The sequence below is a fragment of the Quercus lobata genome, chromosome 1 (assembly GCF_001633185.2).
Source record: "Quercus lobata isolate SW786 chromosome 1, ValleyOak3.0 Primary Assembly, whole genome shotgun sequence".
NCBI lineage: Eukaryota > Viridiplantae > Streptophyta > Magnoliopsida > Fagales > Fagaceae > Quercus > Quercus lobata.
This window is the reverse complement of record NC_044904.1, coordinates 18,554,375-18,569,031: the sequence shown is the minus strand read 5'-3', so window position 1 is coordinate 18,569,031 and position 14,657 is coordinate 18,554,375. Positions and strand designations below refer to the sequence as shown.

The 14,657-nt window shown below is 34.6% G+C and overlaps 1 protein-coding gene across 1 annotated transcript; it reads left to right on the top strand.

Moving 5' to 3' along the window:
- The first annotated feature begins 8,320 nt into the window (after window positions 1–8,320).
- On the top strand, window positions 8,321–11,913 carry LOC115983723 (inactive protein RESTRICTED TEV MOVEMENT 2-like). Its single transcript, XM_031106513.1, has 2 exons — window positions 8,321–8,581; window positions 10,843–11,913. The coding sequence occupies exons 1-2, from the start codon at window positions 8,476–8,478 to the stop codon at window positions 11,826–11,828; spliced, it is 1,092 nt and encodes a 363-aa protein (XP_030962373.1). The 5' UTR covers window positions 8,321–8,475; the 3' UTR covers window positions 11,829–11,913.
- The last annotated feature ends 2,744 nt before the right edge of the window (window positions 11,914–14,657 follow it).

The following is a 14,657-nucleotide window of genomic DNA, read 5'->3' as shown; positions in this document are numbered from 1 at the left end:
TTTTACTTCTTCTTACAACCTCATTGTTTTCCAATTAATAGTTACTAATTGACATTTGATTTTTTTTTTCTTTAACATCTCTCTCTCTCTCTCTCTCTCTCTCTCTCTCTCTCTCTCTCTCTCTCTCTCCATAGGCAACCTATTGTTTTCCAAAACTTGATGATTATTTTATTATTAAATATGCATTGTAGTTTTTTTTTTTTTTTCATTTAATTTTGCTACCCTTAAGTTAGTATATCCATAACTATTAGTTTCTTTATATTATATTTGGTTTGATATCCTCATTATTATTATTATTATTTTAATTTAGTGTTTCCCAATTGGCATTTGTTTTGTATTATATTTTTTCTTTGATGTATTGGGTTTGAGAATGAGTGTGTCCCTAGACCCCCAAATTACAACTTAATCAATTCAAGCAATATGTCAAACAACTAGTGTGCGGAAACTTAACATATGCTATCATATGAAATTGATTAAATACTATCTAAGCCATAACAGATTAAAATCCACAGCAGATAAATAAAAAGGCAAAGATAGAGAGGAAGGAAGATGCAAACACAAAGACAACACGCGATGTGTTATCGAAGAGGAAACCGAAGCCCTCGGCGAAAAACCTCTCCGCCGCCCTCCAAGCGATAATCAATCCACTAGAAAATATAGTTGGGATATAAGGACAGCAATAGACCCTCCAAGCCTAATCTACCCAGTGCACCTAAGCCCTCCAAGCTTCTTGCTCCAACGAGGTTGCGCCGAACCTTTTTCTTTTCTAGCTTCCCGGATTCCGCTACTAGACCGTAGCATCAACCAATGAAGATTGGTTCCTTCCTAACTGCTTCCCAGAAATCCAAACAGCAGTCTCACAATGATGATGATGGTGAGAACCTGGTTTGGTATAAAGCCTCTCAAGGATTTAACAATGGAGAGGAAGAGAGTTGAGGAATTTGAAGAGTCTCTAAGGTATAGATTGTGTGTGAATCAATCTAGTTTTTCTTTAGGGTTTCTCTCTCAAAATTCTCTCTGGAAGCTCTCTTTCAATCGTGGGTAATAGGGGTATTTATACTGGAGTGGAGAGGAATGTGAAACGTCAGAATTCTACAAAACAGGGGTGGCTCGCGGCTTGACTAAGTCGCGAGATCCAGTCGCGAGATAACCGTATGGCCAGTTGTCCTGTTTTGTCCTGTAGTGCTCCAGCTAGCAGACTGTTCACCTTCCAGCATGCTTGGCACGTGAGGTTGCTTCTGGCGGCTTGAAGCCGCGAGTCACCCGCGAGACCCAGCCGCGACACTCTGTTTTCTTGCACACTCTTGAGCAAACTTCACTTTATCTCACTCACTACCCTTACATCAAACCCACCTAAATACAGGGTTACTAAATGCTGAATTACAAGCAAATTTGGCACGGAATAAAGCCAATAAGATGGTTGAATAAATTCAACCTTACAATCTCCCCCTTTGGCTATTCCGTGACAAAACCCTAAAACAGACTCTAGACTTAACATGTGAGTTGGGAACAGTTGAACAAAAACTCACTCACACCTAACTCTAGAAGCTGTGAAGCACTTGAATCATATGAACATAATACTCCTGAAACACAACAATACACCATGATCATTGTAAGCAGAAAATTATACAATGCATATGAAACAGGCAATAAGTGATCAAGCAAAGATGGAGTTATGAAACAAACCATGGCTTGATCAACCAAGTGAACACCACAAGGTAGTGATCACAGTGCTCATTCACACTTGGAATGAACACAAGAACATACAAGTTAACAAGCACAAGGCAAGACACTTGTATGCACAACACTCAACCAATGCATATCACACAAGGCATATGCATCTAGGAACAATCCTACAAGGGCACAAGAGTGACAGTACATAAACCAAAATGCATAACATTTAGATTAAAGTACTGATTTCAACATAGCATAAAGGCTGCACTAGGCAAGGTACAAACCATAAAGCCTACAAACATGCATAAAAACATAACCCTAAAAGCTTACATAAGCACATGGGTACAAACACATTATATTGAATAAAAACTTAAACAATATAAACTAAAAGTGCTTAAAATTTCTCCCCTTCAAAGTGATGAGAAGCTGTGATGCACTTGGAACATATATATACTTGTACCCTGAAACACTTGCACAAAACACATTAGACCCTCAAGGTAAAGCAAGTAATAAATGACAAGTATAATATAACAAGTATAGAAATGACTACAATGATCACATAGCAAAGCAAATGATCATCTGAACATGCATTCAATGAAGCATAATAACATAGGGATATATGCATGTCCAAAGCACAAACATGATGCAATGAGAACACCAAAGCATAACACAAAGCACCATAAAGCCAACAAGAAAACAAACAGAATAAGGTTTTCTAGTTAACACAATGTCTTCTCCCCCTTGGTATATGCATCTCCCCTATGGAATATCTCTCCCCCTACAAATGTGCATGAGAAATAGAATTTCTCCCCCTAAGGATGTGCACAAGAGTCATATAGAAATGACAAAATACTCCGAAACATTCTCTAGAGTATACTCTCCCCCTTTTTGTCAGGAATAGACAAAGGGTCAAGAAGAAACGAGGGCAAGAGATGAAGGTATGAACAGTGCTAATGATGCATGAGGGGTGCAAGATGAATGAGAAAATGAAGCTCAAACCCAAGATAAAGTAACATGCTACAAAACATAAGGTAAGCATGACATGCTAGGATGAAGAAATAAGGTAAAGACCAATGCGTGACAAGGGTAACAAAAGTGTGTGCAAGAGGTGGCTAAGTGCAATGCATGTCCAATGCATGAAAAATGCACATGTGGGGCAAAGTGTGCAAAATACACAACTAATGAACCAAACATGTTCCTAATGAGGAAACATGAGAAACCCCAAAGTTTGGTACTCATCGGAGTCCAAACAAGCGAGAAAATGTCTAAGAGGCATTTTATCAAACACCTAGCATGCACACTATGAACAAAAATGTGAAACAATGCATGAACATCATGAAATCCACCCTTAATACATGTTCTTTCTGCCACAAGGGGCCAACATCCAATGCATATCAACAAAAGAAACCAATCCCATGAAGAAAATTGACAAAAAATAAGTTTTCCCAACCCCTATGATGAAAATCCCAACCAAGAGCACAAAACTCTCCAAAACATAATCTAAGGATCAAAATCAATGAAAAGAGTTTATAATTACCTTAGAGATGTTAATGGATTGAAAAACCATTCAAATTGGTTGGGTTTTGATGTAAAAATATTGAAAGAGAGGTTTTAGAGAGGATGGGAGAGGTTTAAAACAAGTTTCCCACGAAAAAGCTGTTTAAAAAGCTGATTCTGGGCGACTCGCGACTGGCGAGTCGCGAGACAAGTCGCGAGTGAGCCGCGAAACCTCTCTGTCTGAACTCGCGGCTTAGACTCGCGGCTTGCAAGCCGCCAAACCGAGTAGCCAAAACTGGCAGCTTGTTGGCAGCTCGCGCAAGTAGCCAAAATGAGTGGCCAAAAATTCTGATACTTGTTTTTCAAAACAGAACATGTTTAAACATAGAAAAACAAAGTAAGCACTAAACATAAACACAAAAAATGATAAAAATCACTTCCAAAAACATATAAAATGATCAAAAATCTTTTTGGATTAATCCATATAAGATTGAGCACACACACATCACATTTAGACAAGTACACTCTAACAAATGAATAAGACATTCATTGAACATTAGGCAAGTGTGTTATGTGTGTGTATCAAATGTGGAATAGTCCTTAGTCTAGAGTGAAGCTTCAATGATCAATTCAATCAAGTCATACACAACTAGTGCTAAGTCTAGTGGTCTATCTCAATTATAGAAATGAACATATATGACCTCCCACAAGAAAATGATTACATATGATGAAGCTTTTCATTTGGTTTCTTTACAATTCATAACATTTGATCATTTTGAATCAAAGCATCTCATTTTGAGATCGATGCCTGAAATTTGTGATATTTCAATTTGATGAACAAGCCTTTGGCTTTTTGGGCATCATACAATTTCATTTAAGTCGCTTTCCCTTTTTCCTAGTCAAATACTAGTATGTGCGACGGCTTTTGCAGCTCATTATCTCTTTTCATTTTGAGATTTACATTTATTGAGCTCTTTAAGCAATAAAAATAAAAGAGTGGGAAGAGATATAAGTACAAGTCTACGCATGTATCAAAACCAACATGACTATTGACTAATCATTCATGACAAGCTTGAAGATCGATTTACAACAATCACACAAAGATGTCAAGATTTTTCCCACAAAGATATAAGTGCAAAAATAACAAGCTAAGCTCGTAAATGCACAAAGCCATTTGTACAAAGGTACAAGGCCAAACTCACATGAGATATGTGCTCAAACATATACGATCAAACTTTTTGAATTTTTCACTTTTTATGTGGTTTTGGATTTTTTACTCACACAAAACTGAAATATAAAAGAAGGATAAAAAACAAAACAATGCATACAAATAAATGCAAGATGCACAAAATGCATGATGATATGACATTTAATGCATGAAGGGTCCTACAAAGATCGAAAGAATTAGATCAAGGACCAAAAAGAGCAAAAGCTCAACCATAGGAACCCTTCCTCGTCCAAACGGAACGATTGTTTTGAATGAGTGTCTCAAGAGAAGCGAGACGAGGGTTGGAAGAATGAGAACTGGAGATGCACATAGTCAAGGAGTTAAGAGCATTAAACATTTTCTTTAACAACATGCTATTTTCACTCAAATCCAGTTTACTCTTTTTAGCACAACTTCCAAAAAGCTCAAGTTTCTCTTTTATTTTGATTCTTTTAAGAGCTTGAAACTTAGAACAATGAGGTCTTAGATGACCAAAGGCACCACAATGGTGACAAACAATGTGTTTAGGTCCACTAGGCTTTTTGGGAATAGATCTAGCAACATGGTTTTGTTCCCTCTTCAACTTATGACATTGAGGTCTTATATGACCAATCACACCACAATGGTGGCAAGTTGGAACAAACTTAGATCCATTCAAAGCCTTAGGTTGAGACCTAAACGAAGGTTTTGACTTAACAGCCTTTCTCTCCACCTTTTGATTTCTTTTATGTGGAGGAATGTACACCGATTTGTCCTTTAAGGTAGAACACACACTAGGCACAAAATCGGGTACCACAACATGATTGCAACAAATATTATCATCCATTTTATTAATGGGTTCAGCAATCAAACACTTGGCATGCATCTTAAGAGATTCATTTTCACATTTAAGATCATCAACAAGTTTGTTAGACAAAACAAGTTTAGCATCCAAGTCCATATTCAAACATTCAAACTCTTTCAGCTTTTCAAGAGAAATTTCAGCAAATTTTTTATATTTCTCAACCAATTTGTTGGATTCATTGAGCTTAGCAATCAAATCATCCTTTTCACAAAATAACTTGCTCAAATTCTTTTGAAACTTCTTAGCATTTTTCTTCAAGAGTTTGTCAACAACACCCATGGATTCAAATAACATGTCATCACACTTATGAGGATTAACACTCATAGAGGCATTTTCACAAACATGTGGCATGTTACATTCATCACCAACCAAATCATGCAAAGAGGCATACAAAGCACAATCCATGGCAAATAAACACAAGGGGTCAAGGATCACACTTAGGTATTTAAACCACAACAAGTGTACCCGCTCTGATACCAATTGAAAGTTCAAAAACGTGTACAAAAACACCTTTGAACGTTTAGACCCCCAAATTACAACTTAATCAATTCAAGCAATATGTCAAACAACTAGTGTGCAGAAACTTAACATATGCTATCATATGAAATTGATTAAATACTATCTAAGCCATAACAGATTAAAATCCACAGCAGATAAATAAAAAGGCAAAGATAGAGAGGAAGGAAGATGCAAACACAAAGACAACACGCGATGTGTTATCGAAGAGGAAACCGAAGCCCTCGGCGAAAAACCTCTCCGCCGCCCTCCAAGCGGTAATCAATCCACTAGAAAATATAGTTGGGATACAAGGACAGCAATAGACCCTCCAAGCCTAATCTACCCTAGTGCACCTAAGCCCTCCAAGCTTCTTGCTCCAACGAGGTTGCGCCGAACCTTTTTCTTTTCTAGCTTCCCGGATTCCGCTACTAGACCGTAGCATCAACCAATGAAGATTGGTTCCTTCCTAACTGCTTCCCAGAAATCCAAACAGCAGTCTCACAATGATGATGATGGTGAGAACCTGGTTTGGTATAAAGCCTCTCAAGGATTTAACAATGGAGAGGAAGAGAGTTGAGGAATTTGAAGAGTCTCTAAGGTATAGATTGTGTGTGAATCAATCTAATTTTTCTTTAGGGTTTCTCTCTCAAAATTCTCTCTGGAAGCTCTCTTTCAATCGTGGGTAATAGGGGTATTTATACTGGAGTGGAGAGGAATGTGAAACGTCAGAATTCTACAAAACAGGGGTGGCTCACGGCTTGACTAAGTCGCGAGATCCAGTCGCGAGATAACCGTATGGCCAGTTGTCCTGTTTTGTCCTGTAGTGCTCCAGCTAGCAGACTGTTCACCTTCCAGCATGCTTGGCACGTGAGGTTGCTTCTGGCGGCTTGAAGCCGCGAGTCACCCGCGAGACCCAGCCGCGACACTCTGTTTTCTTGCACACTCTTGAGCAAACTTCACTCTATCTCACTCACTACCCTTACATCAAACCCACCTAAATACAGGGTTACTAAATGCTGAATTACAAGCAAATTTGGCACGGAATAAAGCCAATAAGATGATTGAATAAATTCAACCTTACAGAAAGGATTCCCAAAGATTAGTAATTTGGCATAAATAGAAGAATGTATAAAAAAATTCATCGAAAAATTGAGAGAGAGAGAGAGAGAGAGAGAGAGAGAACCTCTTTTTTGTGAGAGAAAACCATACATAGAATGAAATAGATAGTTACAAATTTATAGTAAGAGAATGTGAATAGGAAAAGACAAAATAAAGGAAGATGAAGAGAAAGAAAAAGAAAATATTTATGTGGAGAGTAGTGGAGAGATAAAAAAAGAATAATAATATTTATGTAGAAGGTAGTGGGAAGATGAAAAGGTAAGGGTGGAGAAAGTGTGGAAACTGTAAATATTAAAATAAAATAAAAAGTAAATGTTAAAAACAATTATAGGAAAATTGGAAAAAAAATGATAATAAGGTGGACGATGATGTGGTTCAACTAGAGCGTAGCAACGATAAATGCTACGTTTCAGCTTTTAGATATATATAGAATATAGATTTGTTGTACATTGTTAAAAACCAATCAAATGGGACCTCTTCAATGCCATTGTGCAGTTTTAAAGTTGCTTTGGTCCAATCCTATCTTATCAAAAATAATGTTTCTTTGTCCTATACCCACAAATAAACCTTATGTTGATTGATTGTGTATTAAAAATTGAAATGTCTGAAGCTTCCATGAATGTTGACTCTGTCCGAATCATTAATTAGTGAAAGTTTTACCGTTGTAGGCTGCGTGCAATATAACAATACTTGGCTTAAATTCTCCAAGTCCAGTGGTTTGAAATTATCTCGTTGACCTTATCTTAATTGGTGGGTACTTGCGGGGGCATGTACCAAGCTCCACATCAACTTGAGTACTAGGTTTTTTTTTTTTTTTGAGGAGTACTAGATCAATCTAGATTATATAACCGATTACAATGACCCCCAATTATGATTAGTCCATGAGTCTTACATCAGACGCGTGCTAAGTCAATTTGCGTTATATATAAGCAACTAAAAAAATAAAACTAGTACAATTAGAGCATAATAAAAATGTGGATAATTTTTTTCTCGAGTTGTGACATGGTATCATTCTAATTCTACTCATTGCCTCCAATACCTTTGTAAATTTTTCATCACTTAAATAATAATAATAATAATAATAATAATAATAATATTATTATTATTATTATTATTATTATTATTATTATTTTCTATCAAAAATATTAATATTTTATTTCAACCAACATGTTCTCTCTTTGTTGAAGTTTCAATTTTTGAATATTTTTGCACCCATTTGGATTTTGGACTCCCTTGGACACATCCGATCGAATCCAATTTGGGCAATCCATTGAGTCATAACTTGGTAGCTTTGTCCAAGGAAGATATTCTGCGAAAACAATTTCCATCAGGGTATGAAAGAGACAAAGAACCTTTCACTTTGCCCCTGCATGAAGTGACCAACTCTACGTGAATAAGGGATATTTCGTTTCTAAAACAAAAGGAAACGTGAAAACGTAATGAAAGCTAGGAAGAAAAGGAATAAACTGAATCCAAAGAAAGCACAGAAGCCTGAATTTCCTTCCAAACGTCAATCTCCCACTTCTGTGTATAAAACCAATATACTTCATCCATCATTTCCATCTGGAAATTATAATCACCTAAAACCCAACACACGAAACCAAAACACAAAAAAGAAACAAAAGCTAGAGCTAAGATGGAATCCAAGTCACAATCCGATAATCGTGTTTATGAGGAATTTGAAGCACAATTTGAGTGGGCAATTGAGGAGGGATTGGACACTCTCTTGGTCCATGTACCAGGTTTGTTTCTGATTTAATTTCCTTTGGTGTTTGTTAATTGTCAATATTGGTCTGTCCAGTTGATTTAGTGTCATTTTAGAGCTAGCTAGACAATATGTATTATGGCTTCAATTTTGTTGTTCAGGTTTATTAATTAGAATAGCAGATCATGACGCTTATAGTATGATAATATGGCTTTATAGATATGTATATATGGGTACCAATTGTTAATGAGTTTGCAGATCATCTTTCTTGACATTCTTTAAATAAAAATTTGTAAACAATTTTAAAAAAGCTCTTTAATATCTTAATATAACCAGGATAACAAGCCAATTTTCTTTTCTTTTTTTCTTCTTTTTCTTTTCCCCTCTACCAATATGCAAACTGCAAAACTATCTCACAAAACTCATTCGATTTTAATATTGGTTGAACAAAAAATAAAATTCTAGTTTAATATAGAACTAGTTTAAATTTATTTTTTATTTGTCTGGATTTAGGTTATATGTAAAATTGTCAAATTTTAGGTTATAAGTAAAATTTTCAAAATTTAAAATTGGTTTTGGGTGGAAAATGCAAGTACAAAAAAATAATAATTTACAAACTCAACTTTTAAGGGAATGTGCATTTTGAAAAGAATCAAATTTAATACTTTTTTTAATAGAAATATATATGGTTCGAACTAGTTTTTTAAATAAAAAAATTTACCAACTTGAAAACAATTAAGCCGGTTATATTTTCTTCCTAATTGGCAATGTTTTATGACCTGCCAACCGACCTCTTAAGTTGTCAAATGCCTTGTAGCTGAATTAACACCTCTCCATGCACAAAGTGCTTGAGGGTTTAGAGGAGAAGGGGTTCGAACTGCAAGGTTAGCAGCATGTTGTAATTATTTCTCAAAAGAAAAAACCCTTTAGGTTGTGATTGAAGGACCCATGGATTCCAAAAAAAAAAAAAAAAGGTTAAATTGCATATTTGGTCCTCAAGCATTAACATTTGTTTTCAAAATTATTTTATAGTTTAAAACATTTCACTTTAATTTTTATATTTTCAAAATTGTTTCTATAAAAGTCTTTATTGTTATATGATAAAAGGAAAATTATGATGTGGCAAGTGAAAATCACGCAATATCATAAAGGCATTTGCCTTCTAAAGTATATGACAATAAAGGCATTTTTTTGGAATATTTTAAAGTAAATTGTCAATTTTAAAATAAAGGTCAAAATTTGCAAATTAATCATGAAATTTAATTGTCAAGATAAAAAGTAATAGTTTTGATGAATGGTAAATATGTTTTTCTTGTCAACAATAATAATTATAATACATATATTTTTCTGATTATTGTTTTTTATCATAAGTTCAAAATACTAATAAATTAGTCTTTAATGTAATTTGTATAAACAATAAAAAAAGAAAATTTAAAATCCCATTACCGATTATTTACCTTAAGCAGTCTAGGATGATGGTTTTGAGTCTCTTAAAATCTCTTTAGTGAAAATTACTCCATATATATTTGACAATGTCTTTAAAGATCCATCTAGTCAAAAGCTCATTTCTCTTTTATTTTTTATTTTTTATTTTTTTTTGAAAAAACAAATTCTTCCACATTATGAAACATTGAAAACCCCACAAGATTCTGAGGAAATAATATATATATATATATATATCGTGTTCCTTTTACCATTTTATCTTTCAAAAGAATTGTATAGAACAACTACTTTTTATCCTAAACTGGTCTGTGCCTAGGCAGGCATAGTGCTCAGAAAGGGAATATCTTTATCTTTACCTTTTCTTTTTACATTTTACTTGTTCTTTTCTCCTTTTTTTTTTTTTTTTTTTAATTTTAATTTTTAGTACCAGCTTGAGAAGTGTTTAAGAAAAGCATTATACCTAGATGACTAGGAAAATCCACTAAAAATGGGAAAGGTAACTATTCATAATTAAAACGAAAAAAAAAATTAATAAACAAAATAATAAATAAATTTCTTAATTATATTTTTATTATGTATTTAAAAAATTAACATATAATAAAATTTGTTCAATCTCTTACACTACTCAACTTATTATGAGTTTTATTATAAATTTTTTTTTAGAAGAATTATTATAAAAAACTTATAAATTGACTAAATAATAAATGTGATTAGTCCACACCAACAATATGATAAATAAATTATTTAATTAATTTTCTTTGTAATTTTGAAAGTTAAAACAATAATTAATAAGATTTATATTATAAAATTTGTAGTATTTAGTATTTACATAAGTGTATCTCTTTATAATTGCAGGTTTTAGAAGGGAAGAATTAAAGGTTCAAATAACTTCAGCAGGCAACCTCAGGGTCAGTGGTCAACGTTCGCTTGGTAAAAACAAATGGAAGCGTTTTGACAAAGAATTCACCATCCCACCAAATGCGGACACCGATGCAATCTCTGCAAAATATGATGAACACGTAATCTATGTTAAACTACCCAAAAAAATGATTGCCCCAGCTGAACTACGTGAGGAGCAACATTCAAAACCACATTTATTAGGACATTCAAAGCCTCAACAAAATCCCAAAGTTGGTGATCAGCCAAAATCTCAGAAGTATAATTTTGAAGAACTTGAAAGAAAAAAGGCTGCTGATGCTACTGAAGTTATCCAAGAACAAAAGGAACAGCAGGCTGCTGAAAACAAGGTTCCACCAAAGGCAATTGTGCAAGAAACTGCTAAGTATGTTGCGCCGCAAAAGAGAACCAAGAAGGAGGAAGAAGCAAGCAGTGCAAGAGGGCAGAGTGAAGATGTTTCAAAAAAGACAACAGAGAAGGCAAAGGAAGTAACAAGTTATGCAGATGGAAAGAGTAGTACTAGTACAGCAGCTGATGATACTACTAATTACAAGTTTTCGCAAAGGCCACCAGAGAAGAAGAAGAAGAGCACAGAAACTGATATTGCTAGCAATTATGTTTCCCAAATGGAATTAGAGAAGGAAAGGAGTGGTGGATTGGAGAAAGCAGGAAAAGCTATTACCAGCACAACAAATGAAATGCATGAAACTCTTGACTCATTTAAGGAGGCAGCAGAGAGGAAGTACAAAGAAACAGCTAGAAATGCGGATGGAATTGGTAGATCTGGTCTAAACGGTTATAGGGAAGTGGCAGGTGGTTTGGCCACGGAGATGAAGAAGAAAAATACACTGATGAACTTGGTTGTGGCTTCACTTTTGGTCCTGGTATTTGCGCTTTATCTTAAAAATGCATTAACTAGGTCTGCCTTAATTGAAGAGCAGTAATGTATTTACTATATATGTACAATTGACACTACTTGCATAGACAAGTAAATAAATTGAATAAAGTGGCTTCACAATTATTGATATAGTGAGGGTTTCTTTCAAATTCATTACTATGTGATTCTGCTCCTTTGAAGAAAATAATGGTAAAAATATTAACAGTATAAAGGGGGTACTACTACTTTTTTTACAAAGAACCTGACATAAATCTTAGAGAATGGTGCCAATACCACATCAATGTTTATTCTATAACAAAAAAATAAAAAAATAAAAAAAACTCTGATGTCCGGTAGAAAGAGAGCAAAATTGAATTAGTGAATATAGGAAAATATGAAAAAGAATATAAAGAAGGCAAAGGAAGAAAGAATGAAAAATAGAGAGAAGGCAAGGAAATAACGTGATGCAATCTTAAAGTCCTACATCTATAAGCGGAAAAATTCTTGATGGCTATATCTTTACTGTTAAGTTATCTATTACAAGGAATCCATGGATGGATATGTATAGTAGGCTAAATTTTAAATTAACAACACTTGAACTATAAGTAGGATTAGGATTTCTTTGTTTGCACTCCAAGTAAGTTAAGATTACTTTTCTTGCACTCCAAGTAAGTTAAGATTACTTCTCTTGCATTCCAAGCATTGATATCTTTAATATCCCCCTCAAACTCAAGTTGGAAACTTAAAGACAACTTGAGTTTGTAGAAAAAAATAAGACCTTGAAGGAAATCATGACCGAATTGAATGTGGAGCAGATGTCAAGCTAGAACGAAGGTTAGATGTACGTAATGATTGAGGACAATGGCAATTAGGGTTTTTTGGTTTGGTTTTGGGTAATTTGAATGGTGGTTGAACTAGGCTTAATCTTGGATTGTTTGGGTTTGATGATTTGGGTGTAGTGATTTTGAGGTTCTCTGTGTTGGTCGTCAAGTGTGGTGTAGGGGACTAATCAATTAAATCTAAAACTATTTTCTACTCTCTCTCTCAGCAAACACTAATCTAACATATTTTACAGAACTATTTATATAAGATATATCACACTGAATTATATACACCACTTATAAAATATATGGAAGACAGTACCAAAAAGTCCACCCACTTAATCACACTAAAACCACTTGCAAAGGAATAATGCTATTTGCTACTACATCAGTGATATCATCTGTAACTAGGAGCATGTTCCTACAATCACTTAATATGTAGCTCAGCTGGTGCAATCCAAACCAGCTGCATCAATTAAAAATCCAACTCAACTCTCTGTTAGCTCTCATCCCGCCTACTCTGTACAACAATCTTTTCTGGGAAAAACAACGATGAGTAATTGCATATTAACTAAATGCAAGGGATATGCTACCACTATTTCTAAGAAATGTCAGGCCTTTCGGACTGTGGGGTCGCTTATGCAAAAGGAAAGACAAAATGTAACTAGAACATGATATTTGAGGAACATGTTTAGACTACTTGCTGGCCCCCCCTAATAGTTGTGAGAAACGAGTTCAAACTGTTCAAAAACCGGGTCAGTTCTATCCTCTTGGCCATCAAATTTTTTTTTCTTCTCCAAATCAATAATAAAGAGGTGACTTCGTTTAATGACAAAGTACTTCTTATAACCCTTATTAATCACTCTCTCTAATTAGCCATTTTCATTCACCAAGCCTTTTTATGTACTCTTGTTTCTTCATTTGCAACTGCTTCGCAATTCTATCCATCACCATTTTCTTCTTTTTCTGCTTCTCCATAATTGTGCATTGTGTACCACCATCATTTTCCGAGCTCAAAAGTGACATGGCTGACGTCTCAATGAAGGATTGGATCTATAACAAATTTAAGACATATATGTGGTCAACAACTTTGTGAAAGAGAACTAGTTCACAAAAGTACCTAAAACTAATTGTGATTCAATGGAAGAAAAGGATGAGTATTGTGGTTCATGCAATGAGAAATCAATAGGAGGTTGCCACTTGCCAGTGACAAGATCTATTTTAAGAGGATAAGGTTTAAAAAATTTTAATTTTACAACTTCGATTTTCCTTTGGTTTCTTGGTTCTCAAACAAAGGTTGTTCAATGCTTTTGTTAATTTAAAAGCAGTTTCTAATCTTTGCTATTTAGTTCCTAGCATAGGATGCATTAGGATTTATGCATTTGGATGTTTGTCTGCACCTTCCCATATGTCCAGGAAGTTTCTATTTCCTGTTCTTTTATTTCTCAACGTAATGCACCATCTACGTTTTTAGTATTATTGTGTGCCTGCTGAACACACTCCAGAATCAAATACACCGGATGGAATTGTATAAAACGCATTGCATGAGGATTGATCTGCTCTAAACTAAAAACAAAAGGGAGGAGGGGGGGAAGCCAACTCTTTAAATATTCCATATCTTTAGAGTGTGTTTGTATTTAGAGTAAAACCTAAAATTTTTAATCATCCGTTGAAATTAACCGTACATTATTATATCCCAAGCCAGTTATTTGAAAATATGCTACTATCTTAACTATTGGATAGGGCTCTTACTTTATTCCTAACACAGAAAATTCTTCAGGAAAGCTACTTCTACAATCTGCTAATATGTGCTTGCTTCAGCACTTTTTTATTAGCAGCCTTCCCAATAAAATCCCGAAAGCCACCAAACTTTTCTGCCACATTAATGAAGCAGAAGCCAGAATATTCATGGAAATGGAGGGACTTTGACAACTACTTTTGGTTTTCGAGTAAAATGGTGGTGTAGCAAGAAAACTATGATATGGTGCAATGCTATTGATAATTCATGTCAGGATTTTAGTCAATAGTATTTCTTCCATAGAAGACTTGATGACAGATGAGCTGTAACCTCAAGG

What these genes read in the sequence shown, in the direction of transcription:
- LOC115983723 (XM_031106513.1), top strand. Translation starts at nt 8,476, where the DNA reads ATGGAATCCAAGTCACAATCCGATAATCGTGTTTATGAGGAATTTGAA. An exon ending in TCTCTTGGTCCATGTACCAG is followed by an intron (nt 8,582 to 10,842) that starts GTTTGTTTCTGA and finishes TTATAATTGCAG; the next exon opens with GTTTTAGAAGGGAAGAATTA.